This window comes from Nyctereutes procyonoides, unplaced genomic scaffold (assembly GCF_905146905.1).
Source record: "Nyctereutes procyonoides isolate TBG_1078 unplaced genomic scaffold, NYPRO_anot_genome, whole genome shotgun sequence".
Classification (NCBI taxonomy): Eukaryota; Metazoa; Chordata; class Mammalia; order Carnivora; family Canidae; genus Nyctereutes; species Nyctereutes procyonoides.
In genome coordinates, this window is record NW_026575125.1 from 92,958,548 (window position 1) to 92,984,205 (window position 25,658).

Below are 25,658 nucleotides of genomic sequence, written 5' to 3' on the forward strand. Positions count from 1 at the left end.
GTCTCTATATCTTACCCCCCTTTCCCTTCTCCACTTTTACCTAGTGGCTTTTGGGCGATAAAATCTGTATGGGCAGTTTTACAAAGGCTTTAGGGAGGCCAAAGACTTCAGTTCTCAAAAAACAAAAACAAAAAACCAGACAGAATGGCAAGTCCCACTTGTAGATCACAGTGTGATGGGGAGGGGGGAGCTTTTTTATAAAGTTTAGGGAAGACAGGGGATCAAAATCCCCCAAAGTGCCGACTTTGGGTGGCAGACGTTAAGTGAAGATCACTGAGGGGTAACAAGAAAAAAAAAGACCAGAAACCACCAACTTCTACCATCTCTCAGGCTCTCATTCTCCCCTTCCTCCTTTCTGCTGTTACTTACTGGATCTATGGTGATCAGATCTGTCCACTTACTGTCTTAACAGAGAGTTTAGGGCATTTGTCCTCAGTTCTCCAAACTCAAGGACTGTGGATGCGAAGCTCAAAAAAGAAAATCTAGCAAGTGGTCATGAGCAAGAATAATGATTTAAAGTTGAAAGTAAGTGGAGAAGGAAAACCAGAATCTCTTCCCTGATGCCACCATACCTACCATTTGTCTCTTTTCCCCCAGTTGTTATAGTATCCCTTGTCTGTTGAAGGTTTGGTTGTCAGGTCGGCTGAATTAGTGTCTTTGCTGAGACTTTGGGGAGAGTCAGGCCTCAGTTTTCAAAGCATCACGAACTATGCTTATCCACAACTACAATGGAAATATGTGGTAGAAAACAATATGTTTTAAAACAATCGAACAGAAATGGCAAGCGCGGCTAAGAATCAGGCGGTTTCTGCTCTCCAGCTAACAGCTCTCTCCTAACTTCCTTCTTTCTTCATCGTTCTTCACCGTTTTGTCTCTTTACCCTTTCATCTGCTTAATGGTCATGTCTTTTGTACATTGCTACATTTCTAATGTAGTCTTTTTTCCAGAGGGTTTAGAGGTATTTGGCATTTAGATCCAAACTTGAGGTGGGTATGTTGCCATTTCAAAAAGAAAAACCTAACAATTTTAGTTTTTATATCTTGGGGACTATCGGTGGCCACTCAAACCAAGGGACTTAGCAATATTTGGTACAAAAATCAAATTCTTTTTTTTTAAAATTTTCATAAATAGGATGACAACGCATGACTATTAGCCAGAACCACTTTCTTCAGAGCCCCCTCTCTACCATTCACCTCCTTTCCCTTTTCCCCTCCTACTTCCTTGATATTTGTTGGTCAGCTCAGCTGTATTTATGTCTTTTAAGGGGGTTTATAGGGAGAATCTAGGCTTGATTGTCTCAACTTTGAGGATGTGGGTTGCTGCATCTAAATCCTGAGCACCAGAGCAACATTCAGGCCATAGAATCTAAGAGATTACAAATAAGCAAAATGTACACAAATGAAACAAAGACCAGAAGCCAGCCAACTCTTGCCCTTAAGCAACAAGGTGTCTCATCTCTCTATATACCTATTACCTCCTTTCTTTTTCTACCATATTTCTTCTGTCTCCATTTTGTCTGTGAGGCCATGTTAGTGCTTTCTGACCTTACAGAAGGATAAGCCCTCAGGGCAGTCAGTAGGCACTAGTGTTGTATGTATCTTTCCAGCCAGAATAGTTTGAGGTGACCTGCCCCTGGCTTCATTTGAGTTGCTGTGGATGCAGTTCTTCCTGTGAGGACAGCCAGACTGATTCCACTCTGAGGTGTGCGTTCCAGAACTCATTCGCAGGCATGTCTGTCATAAAACATGGATTGACTGAAAAACTTCTAGGTCCTCAGTGGTATGGGTGCTGTGAGGTAGAAAGATGAGTGCAGAGGATGCCTATGAAGATGTTTTCAAATTATAATGTGTTTATTGGAGAGGAAGATACCCAAGCAGGAATATGTGGGCCTATATGACAGAATAAAGTCTACTGGGAGTAAGTGGGTATGATTGGTGAAGTAAATATGAGCTACACCCCTCCCTTTAGTATCCATGCCAAGAAAAGGAGAGTGAGGAAACATCTTTCTGGAAAGAAGCAACATGGTGAGTAACCAGACTAAAGTGCTAGCTCTTGTGCCCTAAGACATGAGAGTTCAGGGATCCTTTCTCCCTCCCTTTTGTTAATTCTCTGTTGCCATTTTAACATGCTATGGACATTAGGCAAACAGGAGTATGATGCTTATGAAAGTGTGAGGGGCGCAAGAGATACTGCTTCCTAGTGCATGCTGTGGCAATGACCCTGAAGACCAGGATGGTGGCAGAAGCATTCTCAACCCCCTTCTTTCAAGGAAAGGAGCTCCACTTGTCCAGCCCAGGCTTTTAAGACACAGGACAGCATCAGAGGGCACACTCTTCATCCCCGCCAGCAGGCAGGTGGGCAGTTGGTCAATGTTCTTGTGTAATACTTGTTAACTGACAAATACAGTTTGGCACAGTGAGTGAATTAAAGCCATTTGTTAAAATTTTGTCCCAGGCTCTTTATTTGTATATATGTTGGGGGGTAAGGGTGGGGATTTGGGTAATAGGCTTAAGCCCTATTTGGAGCCTCTACTACTTCATACCAAGTCAGTCTCTCTGCTGATTGTAGTGCAGAGGGGCAGCAAATGGGAAAAAGCATTCTTAGTTTCCTTCATTAAGGAAGACTGTGGGACAAAGCTCAACCTAACAAGTTAATGTTAATTTTAAAAACAGTTTTTTGGTTATCAGAAAGGAGGAATGATAGTGATGCAAATTCTTTGTCCAGTCTCCATGGACTCAAGGCCCACTTGTGAAAGCAAGAGGGAGGGGACTGTGAGCAGTAACTGATAAAGCTGTTTCACTAAAATATAAAGAAAGGTGAATTAAAAGAAGTGGGAGTAGGGGTGGTGACTAGAGAGGCACACAGAGGGGGCCCTTCTGGATATTGGTTACATTTATGTGTTCAGTTAGTTAGAATTCATCAGGTTATATACTTAAAGATAACCGTACTTTTCTATATGATTGTTATACTTCAATAAAAACTTAGAATCAAAAAAAAAAAACTTCAGAGAACAGGTGTATGCATTTATCAGAACTCATCAAGTGCTACATTTATGATTTGTATATTTCATTGGATGTAAATTTTACCTCAAAGAAGGAAGGAAGGAAAGAAGGAAGGAAGGAGAAAGAAAAGAAAAGAAAGAAGAAAGAAATTGCAAACAAAAATTGAACTCTAGTTAATGACTTCCTGCCAAAGTCTTTTGGTGTGAAGTATATAATGTCCACAACTTAAAGTGCATCTAGAAAACAAAATGGAGTGATGGATGGATAGAAGAATACTAATTGTGAAATCTGATTTGAGACTATATGGGTATTCACTGTACAATTCTTTCAACTTTTTTTTGTTTTGTTTTTTTATTTTTTTATAAATTAATTTTTATTGGTGTTCAATTTACCAACATACAGAATAACACCCAGTGCTCATCCCGTCAAGTGTCCCCCTCCGTGCCCGTCACCCATTCACCCCTACCCCCCGCCCTCCTCCCCTTCCACCACCCCTAGTTCATTTCCCAGAGTTAGAAGTCTTTATGTTCTGTGTCCCTTTCTGATATCTCCCACACATTTCTTTTTTATATATTTGAAAATTGTATATTAAAATGTTGAGCAAGAGACTCTAAAGAAGGGAGGAGAATTCTCCTCATTTCTTTATGAATATAATTGTTGACTTCAGCCCATTGAGGACATAAATGCATCTACTGCAACTACCAAGAGCCAGGCATCCAGCAGAAACAGCACAATTCCTGGGAGAAGTGTTCTAGAAGATAGCAGTGCCCAGTGGAGCTGGTGGTACCCAGGTGGAGATGGCCTGGTGTGAACCTGAAGAGATTCCTTCAGGAGACTTAGGTGACAGAGACACCAGATGGTAACCAGAGCGAGAAAGAAAATGGTGTGTGATTTGAAGTAGATGTCAAGACTTGTTTATAAACACATGTGAGACATACCCTGGGGTTTGTACCATCATATACAACCAAGCTGTCAGTTTCGCTCTTTGGCATTTCCGTAAGTCACAAATGTTGAAAGTACTCATCATTAGAATCTGAAGCAATCTGCTGTGCTTGGCATGTTAAGCTGAAGAAAAGATTTTAAACCTCTAGTTAGGGTCAAGTGTTTCAACACTTTCCCAGTTCCATGAAGCATTGTATTTGTACTCAGTGAAGAGAAACTAAAAATACAGGTAGGTGAAACAAATCAAAACATTTGCTTGAAGTTGGCACCCATGTTTGTCCTTGCAGCAGCAATACTAAATAAAGAGGCACTAAAACGAAAGAATGCATATTTTCTCCATCATGCCTGTAGTTTCGGAGATCTAGTACCCCGGGAGTTAGTCCAAATCCAGCATTTTTTAGTATCTGTAATCGTCATCGTTGTTGTCGTAATTGAGATGTAATTGACATAGAACACTGTGTTTAGGGTTTTCTTGATTGTTTGGAGAGTGATCCTGAGGAAGGGCCTTTCATTTTCTCCTTAGCATTCTAACCAACAGATATGGTAAGAACTCACCACCTCCCACAAATAATGATTCTCTTTCACTCTCTTTCTAGGGTTTTACCGATATTTTGCTAGAAAGAGTCATGCATGGGGGAGCCAACATTACAGGATTCCAGATTGTCAACAATGAAAACCCTATGGTTCAGCAGTTTATTCAGCGCTGGGTGAGGCTAGATGAAAGGGAATTCCCTGAAGCCAAGAATGCACCACTAAAGGTAATGTTCCATGGCATGCAGAAACCTTAGGCCAGCTTTTCACAACATCTCAGTATGGCCTTTATATATTTACGGCCATCCTGTGATCAAGTGGCCTTCGCTCAGAAGCGTTTCAAGAATGCTAAAAACCAAACTGCAGGTGCTGCTGCGTTTGAAAACTAAGCTTGCAAATAAAGAAGCGATTGAGAAGGAGGCCCTTTAAAACCTGGGGTTTGGGAATGTTAACTAATTTTTTAATGAATTTCATTTGTAACATGCTCATAACAATTTACAATATTACAAGAACCTGAGTCGGGCAAAGAGTGGGGGCAGTGGGAATAGGTAAGGAAGATTGATAGTCTGAAACAGAAAATTAGATTTTACATTATTTATGTGATTGCTTTGTGTTAATAAGTTTCATGAATCTCAGTACACCCAAGTGAATTGGGCTGTAACACAGAGCGCATGTTGTCTGTACATATATTGAACGGAAATGTTTTCCTGCTTGGAAAAGTATCTTTAAAAGTAATTAGATTACCTAAGTTGCTCATTTTCATAAAATCAAGATAAGAATATTAAAGGTAGAAAGTCATGCTTAGAGTGCACATTTTTCACAGGTCTTCCCCTATGGCTCAAAATCCCATTATTTAAAAATCAGGAATTAAAACAGATAAATTACAGGAAAGTTATTCATGTAACACAAATGACCCTTTAAGTGTTTATATTTTAAGTAACCATTCCCTCAGTGCATTGATTCAAGTATAAAACTGACTTTAAATTCTTCCTTCCTTATACAGTGACAGTAATGTATATACCATGGCTGTGGGATCCCTGTGACCAAGATAAGGAACCAAAGTAGAGTCAAGGCCTTTCCCTAAAAAAAAAAAAGAAAGGGGGTGAATAGTTCTTTTCTCAAGGTTTCAAGATACCCATCCTCACATCCTCCCCAGCAAGAATAGAATGAGAGAAAACAGTGGGGACCTAGACCAGAGAAGAGACACATTCTGTATCACCTGGTCAGGTCCACCCTAAATGAGTCACATGAGACTATAATACAAGTGGGCCCTGACTTTATACAAATGGTATGTTTTAGAAAAGTTAGGGGTTAAGCATGATTTGTTCATTCATTTAAGCCACGCGCTAGTTAAGTGGTATTCTGTAGTTGTAGTGGTCATAGCATACACGCCGGATCTTTCCAGGGTAGTCCCATTTTAAAACATTCTGTCCCATGGTCAGATCAGGCGTCCTGATGTGTTTCAGCAAATATGGTCACAATCCCTGTGATGTTAGGGCTTGCAGTCAAATTACTTTCAAGATGATTATTTTCTTTCTTATTGAGGTAGACATGACATACAGACATATTAGTTTTAGGTATATAACATAATGACTTGAGATAGATGATTGATTGATAGATAGCAAAATGCAAAATGATCACCACAATAACTTTAGTTATCATCCATCACCACTACAGTTACAATTTTTTCTTGTGATGAGAACTTTTAAAATCTGCTCTTAGCAATTTTCAAAATACAATACAGTATTGTTAACTATAGTCACCGTGGTGTACATTACAGGACTTCTTTATCTTATAACTGGAAGTTTGCACCGTTTGACTACTTCCACCCATTTCCCCCATCCCCTACCCCCACCCCCAACCTCTGGCAACCACCAATCTGTTCTCTGTTTCTATGAGTTCAGTTTTGTTTGGCTTTTTTTAGATTCCACATTTAAGTGCGATCACACAGTATTTGTCTTTCTCTGTCTGACTTAATTTCACTTAGCATAATGCCCTCAAGACCTATCCATGCTGTCATAAATGGCAGGATTTCCTTTCTTTTTGTGGCTGAATGATATTCCACTATATATGAGCTTATATTATATTCCACTATATATATATATATACATATATATAGAGAGAGCTTATACATATATACATGCCGCATTTTCTTTAGCCACTCATTTGTTGATGACACTTAGATTGTTTCCATGTCTTGGCTATTGTAAATAATGCTGCACTGAATGTGGGGGTGCAGATATCTTTTTGTAATAGTGATTTTGTTTCTTTTGGAATAAATACCCAGAAGTGGAATTGCTGGATCACATGGTGGTTCTATTTTTAATTTTTTGAGGAACCTCCATACTGTTTTCCGTAGTAGCTGCACCAGCTTACATTTCCACCAAGAGTGCAAGAGGGCTCTCTTTCCTCCACATTTTTGCCAACATTCATTATTTCCTGTTTTTTTTTTTGATACTAGCCATTATAACAGGTATGAAGTGATATCTCATGTGCTTTTGATTTGCAGTTCCCTGATGATTCAAATTTTTTCAGCGTACTAAATCCACCCACTACATTTAAGTGAGCTTATACAAATTTAGATTTTCATAAACTACCTGTCCACTGCTTTGCCATCCTAAGTTTAACAGGTAATAGGTAGAGGCAAAAAATTCATTTATGCAATATTTTAAGGGGTACACCAAGTGTTAGGCACCGTGTCTTAGGCACAAAAAACGACAAGGATAAAAGGGTGAAAAGAATACTACAGAGTAGTCTATGTTTGCTCAGAAGTTATAGAGGTTGTACAAAAGAGAAGGAAAACAATCTTAGCTCTGGATTATTTATTGATAACTCATGGTATGTAGAAAGTACCAGTTCTCAGAAATTGCTGGGAAGAACTATTTATAAGAAAAACCCTTTAAAAAGCTTAGGAAAATGGAATCTTTAAACAGATGGTTACAACTTTCAGATGCTTTTGCGTAGTATTAGTCATGGAAACTCACTCTATAGCAATCAGACCAAAAGCCCACTTTTAAAAAATTTTATTAGGAAATAAAATTGTCTAGAGATGCTTAATTTATTCTGTATTTTATGAATGTTGCCTTTTAGGGCTTTCTTTTTACATGCTCACACATTGGTAAGTAGGAGCTGAAAATGTAGAAATTAAATAGCTCTTTTGGCATGGCTTGGAATTATAGACAATTCATGCAGTCAGCTGGAAAAGAGAGCACCACCATGTTGGGTTTATGTAGTGCTAGGATGGACAGACCCAAATCTTTTTTTTTTTCATGAGAGATTATATGCCCCCTGTTATAGTCACACTTGAAGATTTGCTAGTGAAAGAAAAGTAACATGAGAAAAGTAAGAAAAGTAAATAGATGGTTGTAAAGATGACAATGTATTCACTCCCGATTCTATTTGGACATACTATGGAGAGAAAACTCCCCCTAGGACATTTTGCCTCATTAAAAAAATCAGTAGAATTCTATATCTTCCCAGTATTTGTCACCCCTGGAAAACAGAGGCTAGCCTATTTTAATCAGACTTCGTTGACTCATTTAATGAAAAGGTATCTGCCCTATCAAATCACAGATAATCAAACCCCTTGTATTAAGTGACTGGTTTCATCCCTAGTAGAGCATATCAGTATATCCAAGGAATAGAAACTAAGTGTTCTTGCCTGAAAGAGGCAGCATCATGAAGTATTGCCTGTGAATTGTCACTGTTATCAGATATAAAACTCAATAACAATTGTAATTTTCTACAATTGAAAACCAGCTTTGGTTTTCTGCTCCCCCCAAGAAACAAAAACTGATTTATTGCTGGCCAGAGGTCCTAGTTTGCCAGAAACATGGTCCAGACAGAAATGATTAATGCTTCCCTCCAAATTAATTTCAAGCTGTCTAACTTAGCTATTTCCATTTTCCCCTAAGTAAACACCAGACCTGAATTTTCTATTACAAACAGCAATAACCAATCTGCATATGCCATCCTTTAGCCTCATGCGTATTTCTTTCTCTATAAAGGACCTGGCCTTTTAGTAGTCACTCACTCAAGACAAAACACAGTACTGAGAGCAAGAGAGAGACTCCCCTGAGCCAGTTGATCTTAATAATCTTAACATGTGCACACACAACGGTAAGAGGCATCATTCTAGAATGAAGCAAAGTCAGGCTTGCCCAGAGAGATCTCTTGATTCAAATAATTAAGAGGGTGACTTCATAGCAAGAAGTGGAGATGAATGAGAATTATAAGGAGCAAGGCAAATTTTGAGGGTGTCATTTGTCAAGATATCGTGTTTTCCATACATCCATTTCAGTATACATCTGCACTGACGCACGACGCAATACTGGTCATAGCAGAAGCTTTCCGTTATCTGAGGAGACAGCGAGTGGATGTATCCCGGAGAGGCAGTGCTGGAGACTGCTTAGCAAATCCTGCTGTGCCCTGGAGTCAAGGAATTGATATCGAGAGAGCTCTAAAAATGGTAAAGACCACGATGGGTTATTGGGGTGGGGCAGGGGTCTTATAAAGGTACACACAAAGTGAAACCTCAGTCTTGAGAAAAGACATCCAAAAAGGGAGTAAGATCAGAGTCTAAGGATGTCAGAGTGTACAGGAAGATGAGCATGGATATTTATTCATCAACATCTAGAAATGTCAAACTAGAAGTTTCTTCCTTGAAGCTTGAGAAATGGTCAATTGAGGACAAATGAATATTTAGTTCCGTGCTGCCCTGTGGGTAGTAAATCAAACTCAGTACCCTCAAAAATTATGGATTGAACATGTAAACAGCTTCAAAAACTTTAAAGTTTGTAGAGATATGATGTTACCTTAGAGGGAATGGGATATTATATAGGGAGCTCCTAATTTGAAGGCTGACATTACAGAGGACAACAGCATCCTCTGGCCCATTGGATAGCCTATTAGTTTGGATGGACTGTTGAACTGAGCCAGTGGGGCAGTAGTTCTGTTGCCAAAGAGAACCTTAATACATGCTAATCTACATGATGAAAGGCAAAAATATGATATATTTCTATTTAGGAAGCTTTTCCCCAATGCCCCAAAGAAAAAGCCTACAAAGAAGTACAAGGAATCAATACATAGACAGCCAAATAGGTCACTTGTTTTTAGTATTTATGGGTAGGAGTCATTTAAGGCTTCAGGCAGTATCCTTTGAACAGATTTCATTCTTTACACCAGGAGTAGCGTCAGTCATTCATTGCAGCATTCCGAGCAAGAGCTCTTTCTTGAATATTTTGCTTTATGCATGCATTAAAAATGAGCCTTTGAGAGTACAAGCCTCTCTTATTTCTACTTATCTAATTATCCTAATGTTTGGGACATACAGAGAAACAAAGAAGTGGTCAATGATAAGATAATACTGTGCATAACCCAGCAAGGAAGAATTTGTAATGGCCTCCTAACGTACATCATTTTGTGTAGTTGGCTCTCCTACTGCTGCCTTAAATTTGCCAAGTTGGAAGCATTCAATCAAAAGGGGTTAGTAGCCCCTGTGTCTCTCTCCAAGAAAAAGATATGACTCATTCTCCCATCATGCAGATTTTTATGTCATTATGTCAGTTCCCTAACAAATGCCCTAAGTGTAGTTTTATGGAGGTAGCACTGAACAATTCTGAAGAGCAGTTAATTAAATTCAACCTTCATAGCAGTTACAAGATTTGTACTATCAGGTGAAACATAATGATGAGTGAAATACAAAACTCCCTCAGAGTAAATCAAAAAGAGTTTGGATCAACAAAGTCTCAAGGGGCAAGTACCAGCATCTCCAATGGACTCCCCATTCATGACACAAACAACCACCTTCCCCAAATAGAAAACTGGCTATCAGGGGCAGCACTGGTGGCGCAGTGGTTTAGCACCACCTGCAGTCCAGGGCGTGATCCTGGAGACCCTGGATCGTGTCCCATGTCAGGCTCTCTGCATGGAGACTGCTTCTCCCTCTGCCTGTGTCTCTGCCTCTCATTTTCTCTGTGTGCCTCTATGAATAAATAAATAAAATCTTAAAAAAACTGGCTACCAGAGTGAAGGATAAGAAATTCATTTGGCTAGAAAAAAATTAGATTGATCATACTATTGCACAAATAGTTTCTGCATGTCTAACTCACTGATAAAGCTCGAGTTAGAAGCCAGGTAAGTAACAGTCCTCCCAGGCCCTAAGGATCAAACACTCAACCAAAAGGATGCACTACCAATTTCTACAAGCCAGCCTCTTCCTATTGCTCCAGAGGGGTTGGAAAGTGTCAATCTCTTCCAGAAGCAGATGTTCCCTTTGTGATAAGCGCTCAAGTAAAATGCCACTGTTCAGGAGGACTACAAAGGAGGATGGCCTGAAGTACTAAAGGCTTTACTATATTAAAAGAAATCCCATTTTATTTGAGTTAATTAAAAGTGAGAATGCATGTGTAAAAGCATCCCTCACTGTGACAAGCACATAGTTGTTGCTCAATAAATCATTCTATTCCTTCCAAGAAATCTGGCAAACAAAATCATTGCCTGATAGAGGCGCCTAAGGGGCCTGTTTTAATGGATAAATAGGCACACCATTCATTCAGTAAATACTTACTGAGCACCAATGACTAAGTATCAGGCTTGAAGTTAATATGCAAACATGAAATAAGAGGAGGAGAGCTCACACATACATTGCTAATATGCAAACAAATTATTTTAAAGACATTAAAGCCACTTGAAAATTGGGTGATCATTCTCCTCACAATCTACAGATAGTACAAATATCAGCCTGAGCCTGATTGACTGACATAGGTCACAATTCTAAGTCATCAAAACTTGCCCCTTTGTTCAGTAAACATTTATTAAGCACCTGCTCTATTCCAGTCCCTGTACTGGTTGCTGAAAACCCAGGAAAATGAAATTTCTGTTGAAATCTCAAGATGCTCCCAATCTAGTCAGGGAGATAAAAATACAGAGATGATTAAAATTGTATGGTTAGGTTCTCCAGAGGATGTTGTGGGAACCCAGAGGAGAAGCACCTAATATAGACTGGGGTGGAGAGCCGGGGCCGGGGGGAAGGTGGGGGGTGATTAAGGAAGGGATCCCAGATGGGATGATGGGAAACTGTAACTGACATTCCTGTTGGTGAAAATAGACTTCTCTCTGAGCAGTAGTCTAGTCCTACTTCTACTCACCAAAAGTTTTAATCCTAGAATATCAAATCTCCTGGACATATCTGGACTGTTGTCCAATTTGTCTATCATGTCCAAATATGCTAGATCTTTAGAAATGTGCCATTCTTTTTTTAAGATGTTATTTATTTGTTTATTTATTTATTCACTTATTTGAGAGAGAACATGAGCTGGGGAGGGAGGGGCAGAGGGAGAGGGACAAGCAGACTCCCTGCTGAGCAGGGAGCCTGACATGGGGCTCCATCCCAGGACCTTGAGATCAAAGTCCTGAGCCGAAGCCAGATGCTTAGCCCACTGAGTCACCCAGGCACCCTGAAAAATGCCATTCTTTTTTTTTTTAATTTTTTTTTAATTTTTATTTATTTACGATAGTCACAGAGAGACAGAGAGAGAGAGAGAGGCAGAGACACAGGCAGATGGAGAAGCAGGCTCCATGCACCGGAGCCCAACGTGGGATTCGATCCCGGGTCTCCAGGATCGTGCCCTGGGCCAAAGGCAGGCGCTAAACCGCTGCGCCACCCAGGGATCCCGAAAAATGCCATTCTTAATGAGACTTGAAGCCTTCGCTACTTTGAGTAAGGATTTCCTTAATAAGTTCCTATGACAGTGTCTCTGCTCTACCTATCTCCTCTCTGAGAACTCAGTGCTCAGAATAAAGAACCCTTCCTGCATCACAGTGTGCACCAGACAGGCTAAGTAATTTCTATCTCAACAAAGGACCTTTGTTTTACCCAGAAGTGTGACATCACCTTCTCTGCAAGCCTGAGCTGACAATAGTGCTTAGGTTTGTTGGGTCAGTAGAACAATCATCTTTTTTTATTTTTGTATATTTTTTATTGGAGTTAGATTTGCCAACATATAGCATAATACCCAGTGCTCATCCCATCAAGTGCCCTCTTCAGTGCCCGTCACCCAGTCACGCCATGCCCCCGCCCACCTCCCCTCCCACTACCCCTTGTTCGTTTCCCAGAGTTAGGAGTCTCTCATGCTCTGTCTCCCTCTCTGATATTTCCCACTCATTTTATCTCCTTTCCCCTTTATTCCCTTTCACTATTTTTTATATTCCCCAAATGAATGAAACCATATAATGTTTGTCCTTCTCCGATTGACTTACTTCACTCAGCATAATACCCTCCAGTTCTATCCACGTTGAAGCAAATGGTGGGTATTCATTGTTTCTAATGGCTGAGTAATATAGTAGGATAATCATCTTGTCTTCAGGAATTCACACTGGAGAATTTCTCTTTCAACAGAAATTTCATTTTCCTATTGGTAGTGAACAAGCCCCCTTCCCCTTCAAAAGATGCTCCCTAATATCTGACATCAATTTTCCCTTCTGCAGCATAAGCCCATTACCACTTCTGACTTGCTTAGTAGCTTGTCACTCTCCATAAGTAATAAGTATTCTAGCCTTTCATCCTAGGAAAATGAGACAGATGCTTTTTCTTTAAAGCAAATTCCTTGACCCTTACTCACCAGATGAATAATTCCAGTGACTTCTATTTATAGAGGGTCTTTTGTGCAGTGTCCCTGAACCATAAAATAATCGCTAAGGAAATCTCTCTACCCAGCAGAGATGGCCTTTTATTAGTTCATACTATTGGGACCAGACCCAGGAAAAATTGTGGCATACACGAATCTGCAGTTGGCATCCCAAATAGGTGTCCAGGCTCTTCTAGTACTTCTTTCTTTCTTATCTAGTATTACGTACCCCTGACTCCTTAGACTTAACAAATCTCATCAGTGCATGGTTTATCCCTCCACAGCCTAGCTCATTGCTACATGTTTGTATCTGGGCATAAGTTAAATAAGAAGAAAAATTCACCTCTGTTACTGTGGCAGCTGGTAAATGTGTAACACTTTCAAGAAACAGAACTAAATTCATTTCAATTAACAATAATAATTATTATAGCTAGCATGTATTGCAATGCATATTATGTGCCAGACACTCTTCTAAACTCTACATGTGTATAACTCATTTAATCTTCCAACAACTCTGAGGGATAGGTACTAGTGGGATTTCTCATTTTACAGATTGGGACACTGAAGCACAAAAGCATTAAGAAACATATCCAAGGTTCTAGAGTTAGTAGGTGATGATGCTAGAATGTGAATCTAGGAGCTCCAGGGCCCATATTATTGAAGCCAGTTTCTGTGATATTGGGAATGCTAAGACACAGCCACAGCCCTCACAGAACTCGTAGTTTAGTAAAATGCATTATGTTAGTTAAGAATACCCTTCAGTATCAGTGAGGGTGACAAAACATGAGAGACACTTAACTCTGGGAAATGAATAAGGGGTAGTGGAAAGGGAGGTGGGCGGGAGGTTGGGGTGACTGGGTGATGGGCACTGAGGGGGACACTTGGCGGGATGAGCACTGGGTGTTATGCTATATGTTGGCAAATTGAACTCCAATTAAAAAAAATTTTAAAGAAAAGAATACCCTTCAGGTTACTCCCTTAAGAAGAGATTAATGGTAGAAATTTCAGGCCCTTGAAAAAGAGGTAGGGCCTTCACTGTATCATATAGGTAACTGCCTATCACCCACTCAAAGCTTCACAACTAAAAGGCATATCTAGAAAACACTGGGGAAGAAATGAAGATCTGTATAGACCTGAGATAAAAGTTCACTACAATTCTGTCAGTGAACCTTACCCCAGACACCTAGAAGGCAATAATATGGTGCTATTTAAATTTTTTACATTTTCCCTTTCTACTAGGTGCAAGTACAAGGAATGACTGGAAACATCCAATTTGACACTTATGGACGTAGGACAAATTACACCATAGATGTGTACGAGATGAAAGTCACTGGCTCTCGAAAAGTAAGTAACCAAAACAGATGTCCAAAGAAAAAGTCTTTCAGAAGGTGACAGCACTCAGATGCAAGAAATCAGGTGTTAGGAAAGACACACAAAACAAATTCCCACACATCATATTTGCCTTTCTGTTGGTGAACAACGAGGACATGATGCACAGTTGTTTTGCATCTACACATTTTGAAGGGAGCATTTCCCTCTGAGGCTGGTCCTATAAAAGTGAGAGACTCAAGAGTTATTAACAACAATAAAGGGAAGGAATCACCAATTTTATGACATGTTGTTATTTAAACAAGCCGCCAAGGTACATATGGTTTAGCAAAAGATTCGGAAAGTAGGTATCTCTCCACTTTGCCACCTCACCCTCCAAAGGATGCTGGACAGAGTATCTTTCTCTATAGCTAAATTGTATAATGACCACTTGGCTTCTGTCACACTAATAGTTAAGTTAGGCATAAAATGAGGATTCTGTAGCCATGTGATAAAATCTCAGAGCGTAAAATAGCCTGTACCATTTCTAAGGACACTCCTTGGTTCCCAGCCCCCCCCCCCCACACATTCCAGCCTTCCTACAGTTCAGAGAAAAGCACTTTTGGCCTATATGAATTTAAAGGGAGAAAAAAACGGCTGACCATCCTGCAGTGGGCTAAGTTATTTTACAAAATACCAGTAAAGGTGAGGTGGGGTTGGGAACCCCCAGGATGAAGGTATGTCTCAGGGTTAGGGTCCTGGGGCGATGACAAGACAGAGGGAGACAGGACATCAATCCTTGGAAAGTTCCAGCAACTAAAAAGAAAGTTTTATTCCATGACAGCATTTGGGTTTCATGTGGTACTTTTTGAGTGAAAAAAAGGCAACCATGTCAAATGTCTGCTCTTTCTAGGCTGGCTACTGGAATGAGTATGAAAGATTTGTGCCTTTCTCAGATCAACAAATCAGCAATGATAGTGCATCCTCAGAGAACCGGACCATTGTAGTGACTACCATTCTGGTAAGTATGGAGAGAAGAGAGGTGGGTTTTCTATACAATAGGACTTCTGCTTTCTGAAAAGCATTATTCATATTCATAAGAATATGAATATTATTCATTATTTCTATTTCAGTAGAAAGGATGCCAAGTTTGAGCAGTGAAAACATCCAATAGGTCAGTTTAGGAACCTCTTGAAGTATCTTGCCATGATCATGAACAGAATGTCAGTTTTTTAAAGATATTTATGTATGTATTTATTTATTTATTTATTTATTTATTTATTTATTTATTTATTTGAGAGTGTTCGTGAGTGAGCACGAGCAAGGGGAGGGGCAGGGGAGACAGAAAGGGAGAGAATCTTAAGCAGACTCCAAGCTGAGCTCAGAGCCCGATGTGGGGCTCAATCTCATGACCCTGAGACTATGACCTGAGCCAAAAGCAAGAGTCCTTAACCAACTGAGCCACCCAGGTGCCCCAGAATGTCATTTCTAAAAATAAAAATAATAGGAATTTGGGACAGTTCCACATATCATTCTCTTCTTTACCCACCCCCAACACACACACACACACACACACACACACACACACTGTAGGACTGGTATTTCATCGTGGGGAGAGACAGCATTACGTGAAAGAGAATAGTCTACCACTAACCTGTGTTTAACTGTGCAAGTCACAACTTCTCTGAGCCTCAGGTTATGTTTCTTTTAATTAATGAAATGGGTATAATAATGTCATAAGACCCTTTCAAGGCAATATTCACCTTTTAAAGCTTTCCTGCAAAATTCAAAGCATGGTTGAAATGTGATATAGTATTCTCATTTAGTTTTAAAATGTTTTTCTAAAACTTGGTATGCCCTTACTTGGTGAAGTACAAACCAGGGTTAAAAATAAGTATACCACTAGGTCTGAAGTTGTGAATAATTGGATGAAGAGTCAGCTGAAGTTTACCTTTCATTTAAACGGACATGTTAAATACACACTTTGTCCTAGGTACTGTACCTTAGTACATTCCTGAGGATGTAAAATTGAATAAGCCAGAGACCCTGACCTCACAAAGATCACAGTGTTTCTTGAGGGCTTTCCTGGGTTGGCTGTGATTCCTATATGGTAAATCCCAAGAAATCAAAGGCAATTCACCTTCATGTAAGGGCAATACCTTTGCCCAATTTGACTAAGACAAAGACTTTACATATAGAAACCAGTCCTGCTTTCAAACCCTCAAACAGAACTTAAATCATTCTCTACATCTTTAAATCATCAGTTAAGGACTCCAAGGAATATATAGCCCATTGAATAGTCCGTCAATTGAGGTTCTCCTGCTCATTAAGCAAACACTTTTTAAAGGCTCTTTTCACACACCAAACCTCAACAGCCACATGGGGGGAAACCTTGATTATTACATGTATCATCTCTTAGAAAAATGTATAAGAGTAATATTTCAATCTTCCTCTGGTCCCAAAGGAATCACCATATGTAATGTATAAGAAGAACCATGAGCAACTGGAAGGAAATGAAAGATATGAAGGCTATTGTGTTGACTTGGCCTATGAAATAGCCAAACACGTAAGGATCAAGTACAAATTGTCCATTGTCGGCGATGGGAAATATGGCGCAAGGGATCCAGAGACAAAAATATGGAATGGCATGGTTGGGGAACTTGTCTACGGGGTAAGTTTTTTCAACTCTATTTTCATTTACTTCTGTACTTTCCACTTAATGAGAATAGATTCCATTTTCAAGTGTGATACTCATCCAATTGTATAGTTTTCGTGTAGTCTGTAAAAAAAAAATTCTTCTCTAGTTGACTTCTGTAAAGGTAGGTTGTCAATAGCATACTTTAGGCAGGATTATTTTGTTAAAAGCAAAGTAAGTTTGGGGTACTTTATCTGACAACATTAAATACAGCCTGCCCTCTACTGAAAATCTGTTCCCTCCATGTTCCCTATGTCGGGCAGCAAAATCACCACCTGCCTCATTGCTTCAGCAACTTTGCCTGAGCAACCTGGTCATCTTTGCTCATTGTTCCCTCATCTCTAGGCAGTGACTATGTCCTCTCTGTTCTACTCTTCTGTCTCTCAAATGCAGACACATTCTTTATTCCCACCATCATCATTTCAGTTAAGGTTCTTAGCATTGGTTGGGTCATTTAACTGTTTTCCCTGCCTCTATTCTTACCCTGGCAAATCAGGTCTCCATATTATTGTGATCTCCAACTTTAAAAATAGGGATAAAATTCAAATTCCTCAATATGGCAAATAATGCACTTCATAATCTGGCACCCACCTACATCTCTGGATTTGTCTTAGACTCTTTCCCCTCCATACTTCACATTCCAGCCACCAAAAAGCATGTATCATTCTCTGAAGGTGCCCACCTCTCAGGGCATCCTTGGAAGTACCTTTACCTCTGTCCATCAGCTAACCTCACCGGGCAGCCCTCCAGAACTCAGGTGTCACCACATTCAGGAAGCCTTCCTTAATCCCATTTACCTACCTGCAGTCTGGTTAGGTATCCCTGCTTTTTGCATTCTTGTATCCTTTTGAACCTGTGTTATAATGATCTGTTTATAAGTTCAGCTGCCCCAGCTGGAGTATAAACTTCTTGAACATAGAAGCCGTATCTGATTTATTTCAATATCCCAGAGCATGGCACATAATGGAAGGTCAACAAATAATTGTTGAATGAATTAAAAAATGAACAGAATTGCTCTGCCAGGGCTTGCCCATGGGCCAAGTAAAGAAGAATTATACTATTAAATTAGGGCTTTCAAAAGGGGTACAGCAGTATCTTCAGAGCTCCACAGTGGCTTCACTTTCAAAGATTTGGGCCTCTGGGAATGTCAGATCTTGGGCCGCCCAGTGAGGCCTATGGAGACAAGCAGAACTGGGCATAAGAACTGCCCATTGGGGTGAACCAGTCACTAGAAAACTAACCCAAGTGTAAGTGGTGGCAGCCAAGGCTTAATTCTCTCTGCTTTTTATTTTCATTCCAGGGTAGTTAACACAGAGCATTATATTAGTTTCAGGTGTACAACACAGTGATTAAACACTTCCTCACATCACCCTGTGCTCATCACAAGTATGCTCTGCAGAGGCTTACTTTCTGACAGACAAGGATTACTTGCAATGACTGGTCCCTGTCTAGACAACAGGTTAGGGGAAGACAGAGGAATCTAGGGAGTGCATAAACTGAGAAGAACTTGGCAAGAAGCAAACATCCATGTTATCTATTGGGCTGAGGCTCAGGATAAGGACTCCAATGCTTGAGATGGGAAACAGCAAGAATAAAGTGCAGCTCTCCCAGCAGAAGATAGTACTGTGGTCACTAAAGTTTTGGGAACAGGTCCTCAGGAACAAGCACAAAGGCAGAAGCTCATTTCTAAAAATAAGGGCACAGAGAAGGAACTAAGGCTTAAAATGAGACTGGACCTCAAGTATCAAAACTAGTGCACCATCCTCCAGTCAGACAAGCAGCAAGGCAATTTGAACCTTAGCCCCCAGCAGTGGGGCCGGAGCCAATTATCTCCTGTCTTGGGTCAAGGCTGGCCCTGGGGACTGGGGCAGAGGTGAGTTGCAGATGAGATTCAAGTGAACTCTGCTATGAGAAAGAGAAGAATTTCTAATGCCGGGAGCTGAACAAGGGGCAGAGCACCTATCATGCTTTCTAAGGACCCTGAGAAGCTCTGAACCATCCTGACACAGCTCTAACCTCTTTATGAGCTGGTGATCAAGTCTTCTTCCCTTGTCTATCCCTAATCTCCTCAACACTCAGGCTCCAAGAGATCCTGTCTTGCTCACAGCTCTCCCCTGCACTTGGCACATTACATGGTCCATAGTTGATATTCACTTTTTGCCCTAATGAATGAATGCCTGGCATGCAGTAATGCCCAGCCAATGTTCATTGAATTTAGCTCATGGGCACCTGGGTGGCTCAGTCGGTTAAGCGTCTGCCTTCAGCTCAGGTCATGATCTCGGGGTTCTGGAAGCCCCGCATTAGGCTCCATGCTCAGCAGGGAGTCTGCTTCTCCCCCTGCCTCCCTGCTTGTGATCTCTCTCTCACTCTTTCTTAAATAAATAAATAAAATCTTTAAAAATAAATAAATAAATTTAGCTCATTGTAGGAGGTAATCTTATATCATTATTTATTAGTAGTATCATTTTATTTTTATTATTACTACCATTTGTTGCTTATTTCCTGGTTGCCAGACACTGTGCTAAGGGCTTTATAGGCATTATGTAACTCAGTCCTCACAATGTACCTCCAAGGGAGGTGCCATTTTATTAACATCATTCTACAGATGAAAACATTGAAGCCTAGAGAGGTGGCCCTATAACAAAACTGAACAGCTTGTAGTAGCACAGTAATTTGAACCCAGTCTCTGACTATGAAGTCCGCGTTCTTTAACCACTGCCCTAGACTGCCCAGCAGCTGACATGTTATTTCAGACCCATTTCATCCTAAAAGATAGCTGAAACTTGTTGAAAGGCTTTTGGTGTCTCTGCTTTTCTGGGGAGAAGATTGACCACAGAAGCACGGCAAAGACTTTCGGGTATCAATTTCTACTGGTCCAGAGTAACTGACCTGAGTTCTACCAGCCCACTGTGACTCGGTAGCCAGAGCTTTCTAATGTCTCAGAAGAAGACCTGTCACATTCTATAAATAGCCCAGTGCCCTCCTGACATTGAGCAAGACATTAGATTAGACCCAGTGATGTAGAGCAAGACAGATTTCCTGACACTGTTCAGACACAGATCCAGCTTTCTCACTGGGTTTTGGTTTTTTTCCTGGCATGTCCTCTGTACTGCACCCACCTAATCTCCACGTTCTCTCCCTCTTTCCAATATGTGTGAGTGAGAGAATTAAAGAGAATTAAAGTCCCTTACTTGTTTAGTAATTCAGAAACCAGCTCTTTACTGCTGAGTAGGTAAAAATTCTTCTGAAGGAGCCTTCCCACCTTTTCCCTCCAGTTCTTTCTACTAAAGACCAAAGCAATAGCCAGGGAAGTCTCTTAAGGAAATGTCTTCTGCCCTCCTCTGACCTGGAGCAAGTTTCTGATGTTTTCTGGGACTATAACACAAGATGTTTCCAGGGAACTGACAGCAAACCAACTGCCAAATTCCACTTACCCCTGAAACTTGGGGCTATATGAAAAATGGATGTTCTTGCCATGCTTGGAGTAAGACCTCTAGACTCAGGCAGATGACCTCATAAGCTGAATGTGTCCTCATCTTCATTTAGAAGTTTTAATCTTTGAGCACTGGCAATTTTTCCACTTCTCTTTCAATGATATAAATGGAGAGAAGTGAAAACACAAGTATTCATTTCTGGCAGGCCTAGCCTCTTGTAGTTTTGCACGTTGCTTAAGAAAAAAAGGAAAGTGGGGCTCCTGGGTGGCTCAGTTGGTTGGGCATCTGACTCTTGATCTCAGCTCAGGTCTTGAGCTCAGGGTCGTGAGTTCAGGCCCCCCATTGGGCTCCACACTGGGTGTGGAGCCTACTTAAAAAAACAAGGTAGGGGTTTATCTCTTGCAATGAAAATGAAAACTACACAGACAGGTTCAGCTTTATCCTTCAGGAATTTTCTCTTATGCTTTTAGCATGTAAAACAGATCAGAGTAGGAAAAAAATGAAGATGAAAAAAATCTTTGTGAAGATTTTGGTACCTACCATAAAGTTTCCAGAAAGAGTCAAATGAATTAAATTTGTTCAGGGAGAAAGAAGCCAATCAGCCTCTTTTCAGAGGATTCCTGAATGGTTGTCTTTTCCCTCTAAAGAAAACCAAATCAAGGTTGATGTTTGGGGCACCTCGTATTGCTTAGAAGGCTATTTTTGAAACAAACGTCAGTAGGACACAACGTACCCCATTATGTAAGCTCTTCAGAACATTATGGACTCAAAACTGTCCACCTGCTTTTAGCAGTGTTGATTTTGAGCTAGATGTCTATAACATCACCACATGGTAATTGTCCCCAGCTTAAATGGCTTACAGACCACAAGTTTTTATGGCTCCAAAATAGCATGTGTTTTAAGAGGACATTTAAAAACATTTTGTTGCTAACAGAGCTCTTAGACATCTTTTAGCCTACTGCCTCATTCATTTTACAGATAAATATGGGGATCTGCCAGGACTAGCCATTATGACTGCCATTTGGGTAAACCAGGCAAGGCCTGAGGTAAGATGGGGATGACAAGAATGGTGGCAGAGATTGTGACAAGGTCACAAAATCACACAGTTTGGCAAACCTTAAGCTATAACTCAAGTCTCATGACTCTTGGCCCAGTGCTCTGTCCACTGGGTCACACTGGCTCAATTTCCTAAGCTTGTCAAATTACGGGAAGATTGGTGTTGTATATCAGATAGGACATCCCTGCCTGCCTTCAAGGGGCTTATAATCTAGTTGGATTATGAGCTTTTCCATCCAAGATACCCATCCTGCTTGGGTATCCAGAATAATGGATACTGTGGCCTCCAGAATAATGTAATGCACATCCCTAGTTATCACTTGAAATATTTGAAAACCCAAAGTAGACAGCAGGGGGTTTCTGCCCTTTGAGAGGAGATATGTATGACCCAACAGAAAGAGAATCAGGAAAAGGGCTGGAAAGAAATTGAGGTCCTAATTGACAAAGGGTTGCCTGCCAGCAGGCAGCTGCTGTGTTCCTTATGTTCCCAACACTTAGAACTAAAGATAAAGACAGCAGGGAGAGAGTTGCCTTGGGAAAGGCTAAACCACTGTCCAGATTAGTACCTCTGGCTTACAAGAGAGCAGAAAGCTTAGGGGATGGAGATGGGGTTGGCGGATGGTTGATTCCAGGTCACATCTCCTGAGCACCCTCAGACTCCTTCACACCCCCAGGACAAATGGCAATTTTATAGATGCTATTCACACTGACATTTCTCTACCTGGAAGAAATTATCTCTTAGGTTGTCACTATCTAAGATAGATTCATTTTCCATTAAGAAAGACAGAAAGTCGATCTGTCCTTCCAGCTAAAAGGCAGAGAAGCAAGGGTGCAGTAACAGACGCCAAATATTCTCTTCTATCCTTCAAGTGATTACACTGGGCTTTGGCAGAAGGGCTGATGGTTTGATAAAAGTGCCCCTCTCTTTCAAATGATGTATATGAACTCCAGGAAGGAGCATTAATGACGCATGGAAGTCTGCCATTCTGAGCAGAGAGGGTGGGGAAATATTACCAACCAAATTTAGTCTCACCAGACCTTTACCCAGCTCCAGGGATACTCCTTTATCTTCACTTTTTTTAACTCTCTCAGCTCCCCAAGGACAAGGAGCCCTAACCAATAGATCTAGACTGGGACATCTGTTCTGGCTAAGCAGACAAGGAGATCCCGTTGTGACACTGCTTGTTGTTGAACAGATTTAAATAGACCTCATCCCTTTCTCCAGATCTAAACAATTGCAGACAGTGAATATCCCATAGAGTACAGCCAGTAAAGCAGTTTAAGTCCTGTCTTCAATGTGTCCAATTATATTCCTATTGTTTAGCTTGACTCTGTCCACTCCTTTCTCTAACACATTTAAACTTTCCAAAAGAAATATCTGCCAAAGGCTACTAGAACCTTATGATTGATACAGGGATAAGGGATTGGGTCATGTCTGCCTGTTCTCTTGGTTAGCATATCCTTTTTTATTTTTTTTTAAATTTTTATTTATTTATGATAGTCACAGAGAGAGAGAGAGAGAGAGAGAGAGAGAGGCAGAGACATAGGCAGAGGGAGAAGCAGGCTCCATGCACCGGGAGCCCGACGTAGGATTCGATCCCGGGTCTCCAGGATCGCGCCCTGGGCCAAAGGCAGGCGCTAAACCGCTGCGCCACCCAGGGATCCCAGCATATCCTTTTTTAAAGACGTATTTATTTATTTGAGAGAGAGAGAGACAAAGAGCACAAGCGGGAGGGTCAGAGGGAGAGAATTTCAAGCTGACTCCGTGCTGAGCAGGGAGCCTGATGTGGGGCTGGATCCCAAGACTCTGAGATCATGACCTGAGCTGAAACCAAGAGTCAGACACGGTGCCATCCAGGTGCCCCACACATAATAATTTATGCATTACACACCAATACATTGCCTCCCCTCTCTCCCTTGCTTTCAGAAAGTGCTTTATTTTTTAAAAGATTTTATGTGTTTATTCATGAGAGAGAGAGGCAGAGACACAGGCAGAGAAGCAGGCTCCATGCAGGGAGCCTGACATAGGACTCGATCCCAGGAATCCAGGATCACGCCCTGAGCCGCGAAGGCAGATGCTCAACTGCTGAGCCACCCAGGCATCCCCAGAAAGTGCTTTAAAATGGCAGCTGACAAGCTCCTGCTCATGCGTAGTCTCCAGGTCTGGTATAAGTTTTATATCAGGTGAAAATACTTTAAGATACAATATAAGCAAAAAAAAAAGATACAATATAAGCCTTTCAGCTCAAAAAAATTGTTCTAAATGCCATTTAAACAAAGTATCATTTCTGCCTTAAACCTGTCAGACTCTTAAGTGCATCATCCCTATACATAGGACTTAGTTGGTTTTTAAGTTTAACGAAATTTACGACTTTGGAAACCCACCTATGAAAAGGATCATAAATCCCCAAGTTAAATCCCCTCCAATAATGTAGTTCCTCCAGGTTTGCCACTGGTGAGTGGAAAAATCAAACCTAATTTGGCGTGTTTACTGAGCCCACACAGCCACTCTTAAGCTGCTTGATTAAAATGCTTTAAGTAGTCAAGACGCCAACAAAAGTACTAGCAAACTCTTACCCTGAGCTCTTTCCATTTGCTGGGTTTTGTCCATCACCTGAGGCACCTCCATACCACTTAACTTACCTGCCTCAATTTGTGAAAATGGCCTGTCTACTGCTGTTACTATCAGAGGCTGAAGTTGAGAACAAAAGGCCGCTGACTGGTTCAGGACACCCGAAGTGAGAGGCAGTTCATCACAGAGTCCAAATCTCACCTACTCCCTACTACTCCCTAGCCCCATCGATAATTCTTCACCCTTGCTCCCAGCCACAGCTGCCTGCCGTAAAGAGCAGAGACCAGGAAAGGGATGCTGTTTGGGGAGTTGCCTTTCCTACCTTTTCATCACTCTTGACCTCCAAAATCTTTAACGTGCCTTGGAAATGACCTTCCCCCTTGCCTGCATGCCCTGGCAGCTCCAGGAGAGCTAACTGGGTATTTTCCAACACTACTTACCTGCTCCTTCCATTTCCCTTACTAATCAGGTGATTGCTCCACAGACATGCCAAGCAGATCCTGGGCTCTGAAATAACCAAACATTACAACATCCTTTTCATATGGATGAGGGGATATGATGGCAGAAGGCAAAGGCTTAACCCCAGCTGCCTATGAGCTGGTAGGACAGTCCTGCTGCCTTGGTCCCACCAGGCATACAAGTGATGGGAAAAGTTGCTAAGTCCCCTACCCAGCTGGCCATCCCTGCAGCTTGATCAGTAGCTCCTTGCTTTTCATTGGATGAGCCTTCTTCCACCTGCTTTTTGCTATTCCTTTGTCTTTTTCTGGCCATAATAGGTCTTTTTGTAAGGTTCAGCTTGGGAAATCTCATTTTGGAGCCAGGTCCACATCAAGGAAGATTAATCAAACACGGAGCACCCTCCAAAAAAGAGATGAACTCCACCTGCTTTGTAAAAGCTCCTTAGGAAGAAACAATTCTGGAGTGCCTTAGTGGTGCAGTTGGTTGAGCATCCAACTCTTGGTTTCGACCCAGGTCTTGACCTCAAGGTTATAACCTCAGGGTCGTGAGGTTGGGCTCCGTGCTCAGCAGGGAGTGTGCTTGAGATTCTCTCCCTTTCCCCCGGCTCATGCATGTGCTCTCTCTCACTTTCCTAAATAAATAAATAAAATCCTTGAAAAAAAAAGCCAGACTGAGGGAAACAGGCAAGTGCCTGAGGGGAGCAGGTTCTTTCTGTTGTCTTATGTGACTTCAAAAGTACTTCATACTAGGAATGGCTTCCTTTGGGAATCTGTGCCTTTGCTGCATGTTCCTGGGAACCAGACAAGAAGCCCCGCTTTGTCTATCTAGCTACCTCTTGTTAGTGTTTAGCTGTGCTTATCATCTGGTGAGTGTTTGTGCTGAGGTGGGTTTTTTTGTTCCTCATAAAGGATGTCAAGATTTTCAGACTTCTTTCTTTACCTGCTTGAAAAGAGCCCAGTTCCCTAAAATTCAATCCAAAGTGATTTTCTCAAATACCCCTTATTTCTTCCTTCCAAAGCAAAAGAAATGGCC

The 25,658-nt window shown here is 41.1% G+C and overlaps 1 protein-coding gene across 3 annotated transcripts in view; it reads left to right on the forward strand.

Annotated features, from left to right (window-relative positions):
* The window catches only part of GRIA3 (glutamate ionotropic receptor AMPA type subunit 3), a 285,127-nt gene that overhangs the window by 187,543 nt on the left and 71,926 nt on the right, over positions 1-25,658 (forward strand). For all 3 annotated transcript variants that reach the window (XM_055338480.1, XM_055338479.1, XM_055338481.1), the window contains 5 exons: positions 4,541-4,702; positions 8,776-8,943; positions 14,342-14,446; positions 15,324-15,431; positions 16,875-17,081. In XM_055338480.1, the coding sequence (XP_055194455.1) occupies positions 4,541-4,702; positions 8,776-8,943; positions 14,342-14,446; positions 15,324-15,431; positions 16,875-17,081 (750 nt within the window). The remainder of the gene's footprint in view (positions 1-4,540; positions 4,703-8,775; positions 8,944-14,341; positions 14,447-15,323; positions 15,432-16,874; positions 17,082-25,658) is intronic.